The sequence below is a fragment of the Phoenix dactylifera genome, chromosome 8 (assembly GCF_009389715.1).
Source record: "Phoenix dactylifera cultivar Barhee BC4 chromosome 8, palm_55x_up_171113_PBpolish2nd_filt_p, whole genome shotgun sequence".
In the NCBI taxonomy this organism is placed as follows: Eukaryota; Viridiplantae; Streptophyta; class Magnoliopsida; order Arecales; family Arecaceae; genus Phoenix; species Phoenix dactylifera.
The window spans coordinates 4,542,692-4,560,738 of NC_052399.1; the positions used below are offsets into that span (position 1 = coordinate 4,542,692).

Sequence of the window (18,047 nt, forward strand, 5' to 3'; positions counted from 1 at the left end):
CAGCATGGCTGATGATCAGCACGTTTTAGATCGTTTCTGTTCCATTGCAATGCGTTTGCACGTTTAATGGCCGTTCTTGCTACTGCGGTGAACGGTAATGGAATGCAGAATCTAGTTTGCAGCCGAGGGATCTAAACGTGAGCCAGCTTGTTGACTTGAATTTTAGTGATGATGACTCGCTTATTGTTCCGACTCCAATTGTACTAGGTGAAGCTGTAAAGGCTTGTCTGGTTGTGCATGGGAGGGTGGAATAAACCGCTCTCGTTGCTTGGAACAGCTGATTCGGTTTTTAATGGGAGTAGGCAACGGCTCTCATTGCTTGGAAGTTTTAAGGCGTAGCAGCTGGCCAGGATTCAGAATTATCCCAATCCCGTATCGTGCCATCATATTACGCTTGCCCTATTTTAACGCTTGCCCTAAAAACTAAGGCCGTTGCCCTCTTTCACCTCTACTAACAGCCTAACGAGGCTACTCTCCCGACTACTTCCACCTCTAAAGTGCAAACCCAGCGATACATGCATGCCTTCATTGGACTGCAGACTGCCATTAAGGACCTCATACCTGATGGGTGGTGCATTCAACCTTGATCAATCGATGGGCATTCGGATGGCACAGCCGCGTGATAGGCTGAATGAGCACAGCGGCAGCAACAGTAGAATGCATGCTGAAACCCATTCGCATCCTTATTGCTAGGTGACATAACGGGCAACATTATATTATTGCTGAACTTATAGTCCACAGCATTTTTGCTGAAACCCATGGGCATCCTTCCTGCTAGATGACATAAGGCCCTTGATGTTCTGATTCATTGTTGAAACCGAAAATATAGTCATAAAAATAAGCAATCATGATTTATTTCCGGACACTTCTTTGCCATAGGTTAATACCACACCTTATTGGTGTTTTCTTCATATGGCCAAAAAAACCATTTCTTTCAACTGTCTTTCAAGTTAAAACAAATAAACTGAAAATGGGCGAACAAAATTAGGCTGGATAAAGCCCCGAATCCTATTGCCAGCAACATCAGAGTTTCAGGAGCTTAAATTTAGGAAGCATATAAAAGAATCTAGACAAGGGCCAAAAATCTTAAATTTCTGTTTTGATTGCTCAACCTCTTTGCTGAAGAAAACTGGTGAAACTATGCATCATCCTCTTTGTCAATCAATATCCTTTTGCAGGCCTCATAGCACATGAACGAGATCCCTGCAGCAGGCATCAACTTCATGCAGCTCGGCCCCAAACCCTTGTAAAGACCCCCAATGCCTTCCTTCTCCAATATGCTTAAGAGAGCATGAAGCATGTTCTTGTAGACCTGCCTCCCACCAACAGCCCCAACCTGCATGTGCTTTCGAGCAACTTCAAGTGGGAAAGTAGCGCTGCTTGAGATTGCCCCAGCTGCTGACCCGATCAGAAGAGTTGCAAAGTTGCCTATCTCCTCCTCCTTAAATGTCTTCCTATATAGTTTTCTCAGGGTGTCATAGGCAAAATAATTGGTGGCAGCATATGGTACTACTCCGATTAAACTCGGAGGGAGACCTCTGTACAGCTCTGCAGGGCCTTCTTCGCGCAAGATTTTAACAAAAGCATGTAGCAGATTATCATACACATCTCTCTGCAAAAGAGGGATGAGAATAAAACTTAAAAGGTAATTCTCTTGGCTTTACTAACACATCATGAGTTGGGTGAACTACAAACCTGTATGGTTAGTCGAGTCTTGAGCAGCTCTAGAGGATATGTACAGAGTGTAGAGCTGACCCCAGCAAATGCTCCAGCAACTAGAGATGAAGGAACAGGCAGCTTGGGTGGTTCCCCTGTCTTAGGGGTCAAGATCTTCTTGGCTGTATCATAAGCAAATAACTGAAAAAAAGAACATTATCAGAAACGTGTAAGGAATGCAAAAATATTAACTCTAATTTCATCTCTACTATGTTATACAATCTTTATACTCAATATTTTTTCCATTTGTGTAGTTTCTTTTGTCAAAAAAATAAAGAATTAAACAGCCGGCAGAAAAGGCATCATTTTGTCCTCCTTTAACTGAAATTGAATTACCAAACCAACACGCAGACACAATAACAAGCATGCAAAGCTTTTCCACCAAAAAAGGAAGAGAATGCGGACAATGATCAGATATGTATTACTATGGAAACACAGTAGATTCCAAGACAATTTGAAAATGAAACGTTAGCCATCTAATTAAATCTGATTGTTATAGTGGATTTTTTTGGGGAAAAATCTATACTTGCACTGTGAATCAAATGGCCCAACTTAGGGACTCTTGAAAATCAATGTTGACCTATGAAGAGCATTGCAAAGTGGTGAAAACAAAACTCAAGGGTGCCCCCCCCCCCCCAAAAAAAAAGCTCCAAGTCTCTATATGAATACCTTTGGAAAAGGATTGGGTTCAACACTCATTGGACCATTTGATGGCACAATGCACCATGGGCCCTTGACTATGCTTCAAGATGCATGAAAGCATGGCTTTGTAATACCTTGCTTATGTGTATCGCATGAGCACGATCCAGGAGTCCATGCAGTATTGAACCATCAAAGTCGAATGAATGCTGGACCCAAACTGCTAGTGAGAACTCTGAGGTGCAAATTACTTTAACTAGAATTCCATTAGGAGACTCAAGATAAAAAGATAAATAACTAAATTCTGCTGCACATTCAATTTGATGGTGGACATTATGATTGCATGAATTTGATCAGAATATTCAAATCAGCATCCATGCTGACTGTACATGAAGAACTAATTTTTTCCATCGCCAGAAAACATTGCAGACAACATGAAAAACTAACACATCCCAGACAACATTGCAGTTCCTTGATGTTTCCTATCTCAAATTTGGTTTATGCCAAAGTCTACAAAGAACTTCTAACAATGAAACATATAGGCTGGATTTCACAATCTAATGAAGGATCAACAGCAGCATTTAATTCTCTCCCCACTGTAATGCCTTCAAATTCAAAATCTGCCAGAGGATTTTCAGAATGCTGAACCCAGAGGCCAGCCTAAATCATGGTTTGCATGCATTCTCAAGGTTACCTGTCTCTCCATGGTCAGCCTTTTCATGCATCGGAAGTGCAGACAACCATCTAGAAAATTATGACACTTTGTGCAAAATCTGCAATATTCTGTACCCTCAATTGCTGGCCACACAAGAACCAAATTTAGATTATAGCAATTGGTTCAGAGAACTGCACCATGGACACCATCAAGATATGGTTCTCAGTGGGTTAGAGTGAGAAAAAAGAAATTAAGTATCTGAAGTTTTGAGATATATTTTGTAGGATTCTAGTTGTCTTAGAGTATATGACAATTCCTCATCGAACAAAAATTAGAAGAATGGTAACAATTGCCACTATAGGTATTAGTGTTCATCATACCACCCCAAACCGCATGGTTCTGGGTGTATTGAACCGAATTGAGGGCAAACCGGCACAGTTTTGCCCCTTGGCTTGGAAAATGGCTCGAACCATTGCCAAGTGGCAAGAGAGCATATATGCACAAGTCGAAAATGAAGGGAGCAACGTGGAGTTTGGTGACAAGCCAACAGTTTTGGTAGCGAGCCAATGGGATTGTGAAGGTTATCAAGCCATGATATGGAGTGTTGAGGGCAGCGGACAGCAAAAAATACCCCTAGATAGGCTTCCTCTATCATATGATGATGGCTGCCAAGGCCCAGATCGAGGAGACAGACCCAAGCATGCACAGAATACATTAACATCATCGACTAGAGATAGGATTTATCATATGGGTAGGGAGTTGTATCTAGCATTTGTCATATATTGTTGTGTTTTGAGTACAACTGTTATACACTTAATACTAAATCAATTTCAAACTGTATTGATAGCCTACTATTTAAACCTAAGATTCCAGTATACTGTCCCTAGGTAGGTATGAATGATGAACTTACGAGTGCCTTGAACAACGTCATTTTAAGATGGAGCCTGATCTGAAAGTTGTTATCCTATGTCTAAACGAAATAAGTTAGCTTTATCAACTTTATCAACTCATGTTGATAATTGACATCATATAACATGTATCTTTTCTTTAGAAAAAAATGTTTAGGGAGGGCTCGGGCAACTTCGTTGGCCATGCAACTGTAACAAGCAAATAGAGATTAAGTCCAGGTATTTTAAGATATGGGTTACAACTGTTAAGTGGATGCTATACAGTTAGTAGTGTCTGATATTTAGTTTTCTTGAATCGGATCCTCTCTCAGATGGTCTCCTCCACTGGTTGTGAGCACAAGAGGTCTACCTTCACCCTCATCCACAGCAAAGAGAGGAACCATCTCATGCAAAAGCGATTGAATGATCTTGTGGATGTCCACTACAATCTACGCCTACGGTTGAGGTGCATTGAATAGGAAGTCGAGTTGAAGTGCAACGATCCACTTCAAAATGACTTCGTGCAAAATGAAGAGGATCCAATAATCGGATAGAGCATGATCCAAAAGTCATTATCCTATGTTTAAACAAAGTTAGGTAACTTTATCAACTTTGTCAACTCATGTTGATAATTGACGTCATATAACATGTATTTTAAGATATGGTCAAGCAGCTTCGTCGGCCATGCAGCTGTAAAAAGCAAATAGAGAATAAGTCCAGGTATTTTAAGATATGGGCTACAACTATTAAGTGGATGCTATACGGTTAGTAGTGTCTGATATTTAGTTTTCTTGAATGCTTTTACGATCAAATGGTGGATCCACTTCGGCATGGATTTCAGAAATCTAAGATGACTGGCAATTCGGATCCTCTCACAGATGGTCTCCTCCACTGGTTGTGAGCACAAGAGGTCTACCGTCACCCTTATCCACAACAAACAAAGGAACCATCTCATGCAGAAGTGATTGAATGATCTTGTGTATGTCCACTATAATCTACACCTGCGGTTGAGGTGCATTGAATAGAAAGTCGAGTTGAAGTACAACAATCCACTTCAGAATGACTTTGCGCAAAATAAAGAGGATTCGATAATCGGATGGCTTGAGGCCTAGCAACAGGAGTTAGAGTTGGATGAGCTAGGATCGCCTCCTCTACTAGCCAATATTGCAACTAGAGAGACTAGGATGGATGTGAAGCAATAGGCAGAATGACATATTTCACGCTCACTTCCAACCAATCAGCCATAGGAATCGAGGGAGAGTCGATCGTCATACGGCTTCATGTCGGAGATGTCCTCCCAATGGTTTGATTGAGAGATGTTGAGAAGAGACCATTATGGTACTCGGTCTAGTTAGGACGGAGGGCTCAGTCGACCCTTCTGGTAGAATCAAGGCAAGAAGGTAGCTGTACAGATCGGCAAGAAAAATAAAGGAAATGCAGCTACATATTCTTTGGAAAGAATCGAGGAGGAATATGTTCACTCTGATTCAGAGATGAGCAAGCCATCTGATGACTCAGGAGGGTCATTCAATGATGCTTCTAGTGGCCGGGGAGATAACGGGGCACAAGGCGCCACAGTTTATAACTCACAGCTCCAGGATGATCTTCAATTCATCGATGAGGCCTAGTTTACTCATACCATACATGACAGGAGCCACGATGCACAATCTAGTAGAGCATGCAAGCACACCATTGCATATAGGAGACAAGTTGCTCGTGATCGTTCATGAGATTATGCTGTTGAGGCAAATGATATTACAGGTGGAGTAGGATCCCTAGATATATCTAGTTTGGAGTTGTATATCGGACTACATCGATAGCCTACAACTCGTATGCATATGGATATAAATTGTCAGAGACGTTGCACTTGAGCGAATACAATCCTTCACAGCCTCAGCAATCGTTCAATTCGAATTTTGCTTTCAGCATCTTTGCATGGCTAACCCCACAATGCACTCAGAGTCAGACTGATGAATCCTCCCAGAGCAGCTATCCAATGGATCTTAGGAGGATCATGGAGGTCTATTGCAATATGGATTGCTTGGCGAGTTGGTGTGATGCTCCTTTAGAGTATTATGATAATCTCGACATCCATGAGTCACCTCAATACTCCACAAAATTTTAGCCATCGGTATGTATTTTGTACTTTAAATACATTAAAATTTGTTGTACTGTTTGTGTTTTTACTTATAAATACATTGCTTGGACAGGTCCTAGTTCCATTTCATAATAAAAAGCATTAAAACAAGGTTAAAACAATAAATTCGACAACAAATCAATAAAATTTTGAAGTACAGATCCTTAAAAAATTCAAAAAATTAAAACAAAATCAAAATGGCATATTGGTCAACTAACAGATATGCCATGGCATACCGTATGTCGGTATACCATATTGTACCGTACTGCCAGGCAACCAGTAAGGATTTCAGTTCGGTACAACCAACCTTTATAACTATTGATTTGTGCCACCAATTTTTGAACCAATAGATAACAAAAGAATAAGTTATATGAATCTAGTAACATACCATACCATACTACCGAGCAACCATTAGAAATATTCATACCGGTACAACCAATTCTTGGTAGGTATAGCTATTGATTTGTGCCGTTAATTTTCAAACTAGTATATTAAAAGAAGAATTTATGTTAGATGGATGACCTTAATTATCCAAAATCTTTCACCTAGGGTAACACATTTAAGGATTCTTGAACCCACGCTCGCCTCGCAAGTGCTTCCTTACTAAAAGTTCTCTAAACTATCCTGTTCCGCTCACCCACTCCCACATTGACTCTCGATTTTGGAAACTAAGTAGATGTCTATCCAATGAAAATATGGATTATTTGAAACTTAAGCATGAATGTTGAATTGGCAAATTATTAGTCATATTTTGGACCAAGGTTTGCAATCTCGATACTTAAATCTGTAAAAGTACCATCTTGGTACAGTGTCGGTACATTCGGTATAGGAGTTATTTTAGCACCAATACTCTGCAAAACAATTCAATGTTGATAGAGTACAATATGCTCGTATGCATCAGCATGAACCAGTAGAGCATATCATGGCTTGGACATTTATTTATAAAATTACTCTATGAAACCCAGCATGAGATTTGGTTGTGGTGAATAAATCATTTTAATGATTCAGTGTGAATGTTCAGGGATGCATACATGAGAGGCTCGTTTGAGGGTTGCCTTAACTCATATGTTGTGTTAAAGCACTTAAAACACCATAATAGAACTGACACCTAATTTCATGTCCTCCACTAGAGGCATAAACATTAAGCTTTATAGTTACTTCACCTATTATGAAAGGAACAGATGAGTCATTTTGTTATATTTACATTATGAAGTATAGGGCCATTACCCAGTTATAAATCAAGGTCATGGAATAGGCGAACTACAGACAGACCTAACCTTTCGTCATTTTTTCGTACAAAGTGGCTACCCCAGGATCTAACTTGTATCATTGTACCATAGCACAAAACAATGACCCCTTGAAATTACAAAGTATACAGATGAAAATGCAAAAATTTGGAATGGAAAACTTTGTTAACTTAAAAATTTACATAGCTAATAAAACAGGCCAATAATGAACTAAAACAAGCAACATTAATACATTAACTTCAAAATCGATGCACAAGGATAAAGAATTGAAGTACTGGTCCATAATGGCTGGAATGGTATAGGATTGGTACTTGGGAAGCAATACATATTGGTACAGGAAGAAAGAAAAGAAGTTTGTGCTGACTGCTGAGCCAGCATCAAGTACCAACACCATGTGACGATATTACCAGACAAACACCTGATTGGTGAGGGCACATAACTATCGATACTAAGATTTGTAATTTTGACCCTTTCAGAGTGATTGGTGCCTCATAGTCAGTTAATCTTCCAATGATGCTACATTACATATTCTTTCTGTTGATTCAACTCACTTGTTCTCACAGGTTTTTCTATGCAGCTCCAATAAAACATTAAGCTGTGTTCTAACAATTTCACATCCCATCATCTACAAATAATACACACGGCAAAGGTCAACTATATATCCATTGCCAGCAGGCACAGCACATTCATCATCTATTGGAAAAACATACAAGCTTATGTTGACCGTTGAGGACAGCCAGCCATAAAGCTATAATCTGTCACTATCACTATGACCTCCAAAAGTCATTTGAACTAACTTTTGTACATTCACACATATAGTTGATGAACTCAATGGAGCATGGTGGGAATGACCCGCAAATTTCCCAAACTCTGTTAAAAAGTTACTTTCATCCAATTAAATTATGATTGCTCATCACCTAAAAGAAAGAAAAATATAAATGAATCTATAAATTACAGACACATGAGCGATCCTCGCACAGAACCACATGCGATTCGAAGAAATACTTCACAAATTCATAGAAAATGATCCTTCTTTATGATCTTGTATGATCTCTTTTCTGATCCAATATAATTGCACAACCTCTCTTCCTTCTCCTTGTCTTCCTTTTTTCCCTACTTTTTCCCTTTTATTTTATGTTCTCATCTTTCTTCTTGTTCTGTTCTCTCTTCCTTCCTTCCTAAGCTTAAGTGAGAAGCCAGCATAAAATATCAAGCCTCCTAGTTTTTTCTTTGAAGGATCTTCCCTTTATTTCCCACATAAACTGAGATGCTGGGCCACTCATGACCATCAAAAGTCATGTTATTATCAATATAAACAGCTTTAAGAGTAAAAGAATAGATGTTTTCTCATTGAAGAATATGTTAGAATCTAGTAAAACCAAAAGGGAACATCTATGACATAGATGATAACCTTACTTACTGAAGTTCCATATAGTGATGGAGTTGGCAACAGCATGGCAACACTATTCAACAACAATGGTAATGATGATAGTGATTGGGATTGGCAGAAACGATAATATCAGTAACCACAGAGTAGTGTTGATCAATGTTGGTTTACAAACATTGGTGGTGGCAATGACGGTTTGCTAGAAACAGTGACAAAATATGGAGACACCTACAAAATTGGTGGAGGTAGCAACATTGTTGATAGTTGTAGTGCTGCTAGTGGCAATATTAGTAAGAGTGCTTGAAAATGTTTATGCAACTGGTGGTACTAAATATCATCTATATTTAGTGCCTTGTGAAGTTTTGAAAACTAAGGCAAAGTTCTGTTCTTGCTTAGGGAAACTATCTCGATCAAGTAATCTCCCACTAAAACAAAATATGGAATTCAAAAAGATTGCCAAATATTTCTCCCATGATCCTTTTCCCTTTTTTATTCTCCAAATTATTTCTGATGACCTGGCTGCAGTTTCATTTTCGAGTACTTTTTCCCTTCATGTCCTCTGTACAGCCCAATCTTTTCAAATTATTATTATACACTTATGACATGCACATTCAAAACTCAAAGCATGTAAAGAAAAATCTTTTTTGCCTTCATAATGTGAATATCAAGCAACATCGCTAGATTTTGGTTTGGTTAACAACCTTATCGATTGACCTTTTACTTTGAGGTCATGGGAACACACCCAGCTTCAGGCTTAAACAACAGGATTCTCATATGAAAAAATATTAGCATTGAAACTATCAAAAAAAAAAAAAATGGAACCAGAATTCGACAATGTTATCGTGCAAAAATTCCTTTCTGCCATGGTTGGCCGGTCTCTCCTAAACAACTCCTGATAGGCCTGGAGACGAAATGCAAGTATTATCATGAATTGGACTTCCTATTCAAACATAAGAAAAATTGCACGCCCTTGTCCTTGCTTGCGTCACATAAAGTAAAAAAGAGAAGGCCATCTCTGAGGAGATATACTCAATGAAATGACTAGATGCATCCTACAACTTGGAACCATTCAAAAATCGTTCATCGAATAAAAAACAAAGAAAATACCAAATGGTTTATTTTTCTATTCTTGATATGCTTGTAAAAGCCCACGCTCCTATCACAGATTTAAACTTGCAAACACAGAATACTAGAAGAACACAGAATCAATCTTAGGAAGGGAGCATTCCATGCAGATTCTTCTTTGGCACTCATAAGGGAAGATGACGTCTATAAAAACCAAAGCATTAAACATACGATGAACACGTATTAATCTCAAAGGTATCATGCCAATTGTATAAATCCAACAGAAAATTGAAGAATTTATTATTTCTAAGCAAAGACTAAGGTTTTTATTTTTAAAGGAAAAAAAAACTAAAACGCAACTAACTCCCTTTAAGCTTCAGCAAGTAAACAACAATGGCAAAAAAATCCATCAACTATACAAGGATACAGCACGAACAAAGCAAATAGAGAATCTGTAGCAGATTGGTAAACCAGAGCAAAATCAACATTCGCTTACCTCGATAGCCTTGCTTGGTGCAACTCGGATGACGTTAACAAAATTGCCACGAAACAATCCCTGCCATCCCTCCGTTCTCATGATCGATTGGAAGACTTCTATCGTCGAGTTCCCGTTGCTACCTACCATCAGATGCGTTCTGATCGTCTCCAAGGGAGCGACCGCGGTCCGCGAGACCGCCCCGGCGATCCCCCCGCTGAGCAGCCTCCTGAAATGGGGGTTTCCGATTCGGATCTTTAATTTCAACCCTCCCTTCTTCTTAGGCTTGGCTTCCTCCAAGACTTCTTCGCCGGCGTCCGAGACAGTTGGAGAACCGACGAGGCGGAACCCAAACTCCGGCGACACGTACTTGACGTAGAGATCGGTGCAGGGAATCCTGATTCCGTTGTCTTTGGGGTTGGGATTGGAAGGATTGGGCGAAACGCCGAAGCCGACTCCCATCTGTCCGACGCTCGCAAACAGACCGCCACCGCCGCCGGCGGCATGATAGAAACTCTCCTGGAGGTTCCAGGAAAGGCCGAAATCCGGCACGCTCTTCTTCTCGATGGCTTGCATTCTCTTCGAAAGCTAGATACTTGTCTCCGGCGGAGAACTAGGGTTTCGACAACAAAGTCTCCGAAGTTTCAGAGGTTTATGAGAGGACGGAGAGAGATGAATCGGGTTCTCTGGTCTAGTCTAGGGCACCGCACAACAAAACTATAAATAGGAATCTATTCTTGGCAATCTATAAAATATTATTTGCACGAGCCAAAGCTGAATAGTGCCGCAGAATAGGAGGACGATTACAGGCTCTGGTGAACTAGAGAGGTTTTTTTAAAAAAAAATGGAAACTTTACCAAATAAATCGGTAGAGAAAAATTGGGAGGCGAAAAAAATTAAGTATTTGAATTGGGAAAACGCAGTAGGCGGAATATCGGGAAGCCAGGAAAGAACAGAGATCTTTTTCCTGGGGAGAACGAGACGAAAAGAAAAGAAAACGTAGGTTTTATATGAATCGGATAGGTTATGATCTTACCGTATCCAAACTCAAACGGAATAAATCTAACCGATGTAATCGAGCGAAGAGATTCGATTTCTAGGGGAACTTCAGAAAAACCGAGGATTTATTACCTGAAAATTTTCTTTGGTGGAAACGATGGAAGCAGGGCTTTTTGGAGGGCTCAAGAAACAACCGAATAAGGGGAAGAATGAATCACGGCACGAGGAGAGAGGAGAAACGAGTCCCTGTCCTCTGTCTCTGGAATGATATGATGGGGGAGGGAGAACCGAAGCGGATTCTTGTCTCGTGGGGCTACCGAGTCCCAGCCCGGCTCCTCTCTCCCCCCTCGTTTTGTTCCTCAAGGGGGGGGTGGCCTTTTGCGATCGATTAAAGCTGGGTTTTTGGAGGGCGGCACCGGCATCGGCCCTTGCCGCTCTGGCCAGATTAAGATATCTCCGTTTATTTCTTACGGATCGGAGGGACGCCGTCGGACCCGAGTTGTCTCCGAGGAGTGTACATCTCTAATCGGGATTGGATCGGCCAGCTCACGTGGTTGCACGCTATGCATTGTGTAAACCGACAGCATGCAATTGCTGCCAGCTGAAATATGTTAAAAATATTTTATCTAGAACCTGCATACTTTTTATTTTATAAAAATATTATAATAAAATAATTTATTAAAATAAAATTAAAAAATTAAAAAAAAGCTTGATTCGCTCTAATATTTCGAAAGTGTTTTTTTGAAAGGCAACGTTCTTCAAAAAAAGTCAAAATTTTTGTGAAAAAAATACTTCACAAAAAAAATTAAAATAACTAAAATTTAAAAGATAAAAAATTTATTTTTTACAAAAAATAAAACTCTAATAAAATATATTTTTTATTTTAATTTCTTTTGGGTACAACTTAGTTTAATTGCTCGAGCTTCGCCGCACAACTTGCTGCTGCGCCTTGTAACAATTAGTAATTCAACCTTAGCATCTAAGACAGACACTGTAGATGTCGGGGCATGGCTATAAATGCAGAATGTATGAAATTAATATATACCATAAAAAAACATTTTCTCCTCATTTGGATAATCTTCCGCTCCTCGCTGACAAGCTCAGAGATGCTTCGCGAATCCCAAACCACAAATTATTGGGCAGTTGATATTTGTGTGGCAAAATCCAATCACGAACTCATGAATCCGAGAGAGGCCAAGACATCTCATCCTCTGAAGAATACCATAAAATGGGATCCTAGTCCTTGTAGATCTCTACCATAGGTCAGACCATTACTGCTAGTTTCGTTTCTCTAATTCAGATGGTCTTTCTTCCCCCTCTAGTCTGGAAGTACGGGAATCGAGCTTGGCTACCTCGGAGTTTGGAATTTTCTAACCCAAACGTGGTGCGGACACCAGTGCCAGGTCAGCCGGTCGCCACAGGATCCAGCCAGCTCAGCGGGTCCCAGCCGATTCAGCCAGCCTGATTTTATTTTAGATTGATTTATTTTATGTTGATTTGGTTTTTTTGCATATTGTCATTTGGGTTTATTTGCATATTGTCATTTTAGGAGCTTTTTGGAATTATTTTATTTGTAGGGGTTATTTGTTATTTTGTGACCCTATATATATGGGTCCATCCTCATGTTTAGGGTTTAATGAATTAATGCAAGAAAATTAGCCTTCTTCTTCTTCCTCCTCCTCTCCTCTTTTCTTCTTCTTCCCCTCTTCTTCTCCTCTTTCACGCTGCCTTCCGTCCCTTACATCCGTCCTGCATCAGCTTTGGTATCAGAGCTTTAGCAGGCTTTGCCTCTGTTGCCAAAGCCTCGATCCGGTTTATGCTGGGTTTGTCTCCTGTTCTTCCACGCCGGAGCCTCCAAACAGAGCCCCTTTCGAGTGATCCGTTTCCTCTTCCTCCCCAAACAAAAAGAAAAAAACGGAAGCTGAACGTGGAGGCCTGAGACGGCCGGCGAAGAACCGCGCCCGCATGCTCCACCACTGCTGCCGTGCGCCGCTCCCGAGCACTCCGACGTCGATCTGCCGTCCTGTGTTGCCGCTGACCGTGGCCGGATCCGGACGAAGAACGCCACCGCCCTCATCTACCGTCGCGGCCCCTTCCTTGCAGCCGTCGCCGCGAAGTCCGGTCGCCACCACAGGCGGAAGAAGCTCCGGAAGAAGCTGCAGAGCCCTCGCGTGCGGCCCATCCAGCACGACGCCGGCCGCCGTGTCCCCTACTTCGAGACCATCCTCCACGACGAAGCCCACCTCCGCTCCACGGAGAAGAGCGCCGCCCCTCCTTCCCGAGCCCCCACCGTCTTCAATCGCTGCCGTACCCCACGCGCCGATCGCCACGGACGCTGGCGTAACCACCTGCAACAACCCACGAAGAAGGAACACGCTAATGGGTATGTAACAGGTTATCGGGTCGGATCTTGCCCGTTAACCCGAATCCTTTTGGGTTTCATAAAAAAAAATGGTATCGGGCGTGAAACGGGTTAGCGGAGCGAGTTGTGCCCGTTAACCCGAACACTACCGGATCTCTGTTATAAAAAAAAAAAAAAAAAAAAAAACTATTCACCTTTCTTCCCCGAGAACTCCACCGCAGCGCCGCCTCCCCACCGACGCACACCGTCGCCGAGCATCCCACCCGAGCTCCTCCGCCCGTGCCGCTCCGCCTTCGCCGCCTCCGCCCGTGCCGCTCCGCCTTCGCCGCCTTCGCCCGTGCCGCCTCCTGCCGCCGCCGAGATCCGCCATCGCCTGAGCCCCATCTTCTCCCTCCCCATCGAGCCGCGCCGCCTTGCCGTCGCCGTCCCCGCCGCTCCCGCAACCGCTCGATTGCCACCACCGCTGCCTCCTTCCCCTCCTTGCTTCACCGCTGCCCCCCTCTGATCGCACACCGCAAAACCACCGCCTCCACCACCACTTCACCGCCTCCCCCCCCCCCACTCACCCCACTCCCTCCCTCTTTTATTTCATCATGGGATGTTGAAACCCTCTTCACACCACCTCAGGCTCATTTCGCCCCCCCTCCTCTTCCTTCACGGGCCGACTCCACGCACCCTACCACCCTCCTTCCTCATCGGGCCCAAACCACCCGCACACCCCTCTCAAAGCCCACCCTGCTTTCTCTGCTGCGGGCCCCTAACCCGCAGGCCTTTTGGGCCCAATTTCAACAGGCCCTTTCTTGCGCAAGCCCACCAACCAGAATTGATCGTCGCCCCAACCCAGGTCAGGTTTCTTCCTTACTGCAAATTTTATTTGTTTATCTAAATTTAGAATTAATTAACTCTTAAGTGCTCTATTGATATTGCTTCCTGAAAATTCAACACATCCACTCCAAACAATACCAAAATCCTAGTAGTAGCCTATCTTTGTTATTAATTGTAGAGCTATCTAAGCTTTGGGAGTTCTTTGAGGCTCTGTGCAGCCCTGCAACGCACTGAAAACTAGTACTATTTGACTGCAACTACTTATCTGAATTTATTACGTAATTCAAAGCCAATTTCAATTGCTTGAGTTAGCTTCCGATTATATTGAGCATATACCTTGCTATATTAAATTACTTTCATGCATTAGGTCTACTTAGGAACCTCTATAGTTGGTAGGATCATACATTTTGTTATTCATTTTATGCATCTACGTAGTGGTTGTGTCGCATCTCATCCTGAGTCCCAATTAGGCATGGATTCCAAAATCGAAGCTCTATTAAAAGCTATTCAAGACACTAATGCTCAAGTCCAAAACAACAATGCCCAAATTCATGACCTAACCACAATGTCCACCCAAGTTAATGCCCGATTTGATTCAATTGAGGCTTCACTTCAGAGGGTTATTGAACCCAAGAAAGCTGGTACCTTTCATTTACCGGGTCTTAAAGGAGACGAAACCCTAGAACATGTCCTAGAACAACAAGGCTCTGTTCGGCAGGGCAATTTTAGTAATAGGTCTGTTCCAGGTCATCATCATGCCTACCCTCGCCCTAGAGGACCTGGTCCCTTCCCTAATATTGATAGAGGTTGCCGACATAACGTAGAGCCCAGTGAACCTCGTGACCATGTTGAAGATGTGATGAAAGGCATCCGGGTTGAAGCCCCTACCTTTGATGGTCGCAATGACCCAAAGATCTTTTCAGACTGGTTGCATGAAATGGACCACTTCTTTGAGTGGTATAATTTGTCTGAAAAGAAGAAGGCTCGGTTCGCCAGAATGAAGCTCATTGGTCGAGCTAAACTTTTCTGGCAAAGTACCGAACATCTGTTAGCTAGGAGACATCAACATGAAGTAACTGATTGGGTAGAGATGAAAGAGAGACTTAAAGAAAAATACCTGCCCCTTAACTACCAAGACGATCTCCTAAACCGATGGAACACTAAGTCCACATTTGTAAGGCGCCCTGACACACGGAGCACTCCCACCGGCCTTAATTCCTTAGGGTCCAAACCTTCTGTAGGGTCCACTACTCATAGGCCCCCTCCTATTGCCCATGTCACAGGCCGAGACACTAATGGCAAGGGAATGCTTGGTGAGCCTCCCAAACCACATTCCAAAATTCGGTGTTACAAATGCCAAGGTTTTGGTCACGTTACCTCCCAATGTGCGAACAAATTTTTCGTTATTGCTCAGCAAGAGCAGGGAGGTGATATAGATGACTTAGAGGAGCAAATCTATGAACCAAACCTCGATGACATTCAGGACATTGAGGAAGAGTGTGATGACAAACCTGAAACCCTAGGATGCACCCACACTCCACCTAGCTCGCTTGCACAGTCAGATAACGAGTCTGACCAGTCTACCATGAGTGTAGTTGGATATGCCCTCGCACAACCCATCGAAATTGATGTTAGGATTTCTGAGCCTGCATATGCATTTACACAACACATTCATAAGTTGTATCAGGAAATCCATAAGGGCATTCATGCATGTACTGCTCAGTATAAGATGCAAGCTGATTTCCATGCTAAAGAATTTCAAATTTGGGGTTACGTAATGATCCATCTTAAGGAATTACAGTCTCTTAGTATTGAACCATTTAGGGTGTTGCACAAGGATGGCACTGAAGCCTATGCCATTGACTTTCCATTTGATTTTGGTCATAGCCTTACTATTACTATTACAGATTTGGTTGCAATCCCTGATGACTCTTTTGCTGCACACTTTCCTGCGCCCGTTGTTTATCCCATTATTGATTTCATGCCATCTTCGTTTCCTTTTACCCTCCATCGAGCACAAAAAGAGTATATTGATTCTATTTTAGCCGAGCAAATAGTTTTTACCAGTGATGGAGGCATCCAGCATTTTCTGGTTCGTTGGCGAGGACAACCAAGGTCCGGCTACACTTGGATCCAGCGCGAGGAGATACCGCCGATTGATCCGAACTTGTTGGAGTACTACCGGGGCTTTACCGAACCGCTTTCGTCGAGGTCGACTTCTTCCTACCCGAGGAGAGTTGGTGCGGACACCAGTGCCAGGTCAGCCGGTCGCCACAGGATCCAGCCAGCTCAGCGGGTCCCAGCCGATTCAGCCAGCCTGATTTTATTTTAGATTGATTTATTTTATGTTGATTGGGTTTATTTGCATATTGTCATTTGGGTTTATTTGCATATTGTCATTTTAGGAGCTTTTTGGAATTATTTTATTTGTAGGGGTTATTTGTTATTTTGTAACCCTATATATATGGGTCCATCCTCATGTTTAGGGTTTAATGAATTAATGCAAGAAAATTAGCCTTCTTCTTCTTCCTCCTCCTCTCCTCTTTTCTTCTTCTTCCCCTCTTCTTCTCCTCTTTTCCCGCTGCCTTCCGTCCCTTACATCCGTCCTGCATCAAAACGACTATGCGGGGAATTAGAAAATAGAAGATATTAGGGCCACAACCCTCTCCTCTCTATTTTTCCCGCTCTGCCCTCTTTTCCCCAAGCTCTTCTCTGCGTACAGGAAATAAAATTCCTTGTAAATCTGCAACTTGAGTTGCAGTACAACTTCAACTCCTACGTGGCTCCATATGTTCCTCAAAAGGTCACCACCAGCAAATCTCGCTAAGTTGCAAGGGTCCAAAAAAAAAAGTAAGCGGCAAGTTTCTAATCCGCTCAAACTTCTGGACCCGGCAATCAAATCTGAGCTTATACCAAGGCTGGGTGGGTGGGCAAAAGGATGGGTTTTCGCGTAAGGCGGAGGACGTTTGGACCATGTCAAACCCATAGCAATACAAAGCGCCAACTTCAGTTTCCCAGGTCTACCACAAAGTCATTTTCAGAACCAGGAATGATTAAGATATGTTGATGATCAACAGTTTCCGCCGTTATTCGGGCATTGACGCATGGTATCCCGACGAATGTGATCAAATGACGTCTAAGTTGTTTCCCAGACAGGGCTAATCTTGGCAGCTAAATCTTAGGTTTGGATGGAATCTTAGTCAGCCCTCCAATAGTTGGAAAAAGGTTCGACGATTGTAATTATTAGAGTATCCGGCTGGTAGTCAGCCCACATTCAACAAGGTAGTTGTCATCCCCCAAGAGGGGAGGTTTGGTAGTCAGCCCGCATTCAAGGTAGTTGCTATCCCCCTAGAGGCGAGGTTTGGTAGGTGAGTCAATGTCCCAGTAGGTGGCTTATGGACGGCAGACCAGAAAGCAGCCGCAAGTTTCATCGTAATGGTCCAATGATAGAGCTGAAAGCGGGTGAAATTATATCCAATCGTATCGATTTTTATATCCGATTCGAATCAAATTAATATTTAGATAAAAAAAATATATAAATATATTTAATATCTAATACATATTTATTTATAATAAATATAAATAAAATATAAATATGAATATGAATATATCAATATCCAATCTATTTTCATCTCCATCCGGCTGACTACCAA

General features: G+C 42.2%; 1 protein-coding gene across 1 annotated transcript; it reads right to left on the minus strand.

The window, feature by feature from the left end:
• Positions 1-829: 829 nt before the first annotated feature.
• Positions 830-11,720, minus strand: LOC103708762 (adenine nucleotide transporter BT1, chloroplastic/mitochondrial-like). Its single transcript, XM_008793833.4, has 3 exons — positions 10,230-11,720; positions 1,696-1,857; positions 830-1,612 (listed from the first exon to the last, which is right to left on the minus strand). Exons 1-3 carry the CDS (start codon positions 10,782-10,784, stop codon positions 1,139-1,141), a joined length of 1,191 nt encoding a protein of 396 aa, XP_008792055.2. The 5' UTR covers positions 10,785-11,720; the 3' UTR covers positions 830-1,138.
• Positions 11,721-18,047: the final 6,327 nt, after the last annotated feature.

What these genes read in the sequence shown, in the direction of transcription:
- LOC103708762 (XM_008793833.4), bottom strand. Translation starts at nt 10,784, where the DNA reads ATGCAAGCCATCGAGAAGAAGAGCGTGCCGGATTTCGGCCTTTCCTGG. An exon ending in CACCAAGCAAGGCTATCGAG is followed by an intron (nt 1,858 to 10,229) that starts GTAAGCGAATGT and finishes TCTTTTTTTCAG; the next exon opens with TTATTTGCTTATGATACAGC. An exon ending in AGACTCGACTAACCATACAG is followed by an intron (nt 1,613 to 1,695) that starts GTTTGTAGTTCA and finishes CCTCTTTTGCAG; the next exon opens with AGAGATGTGTATGATAATCT.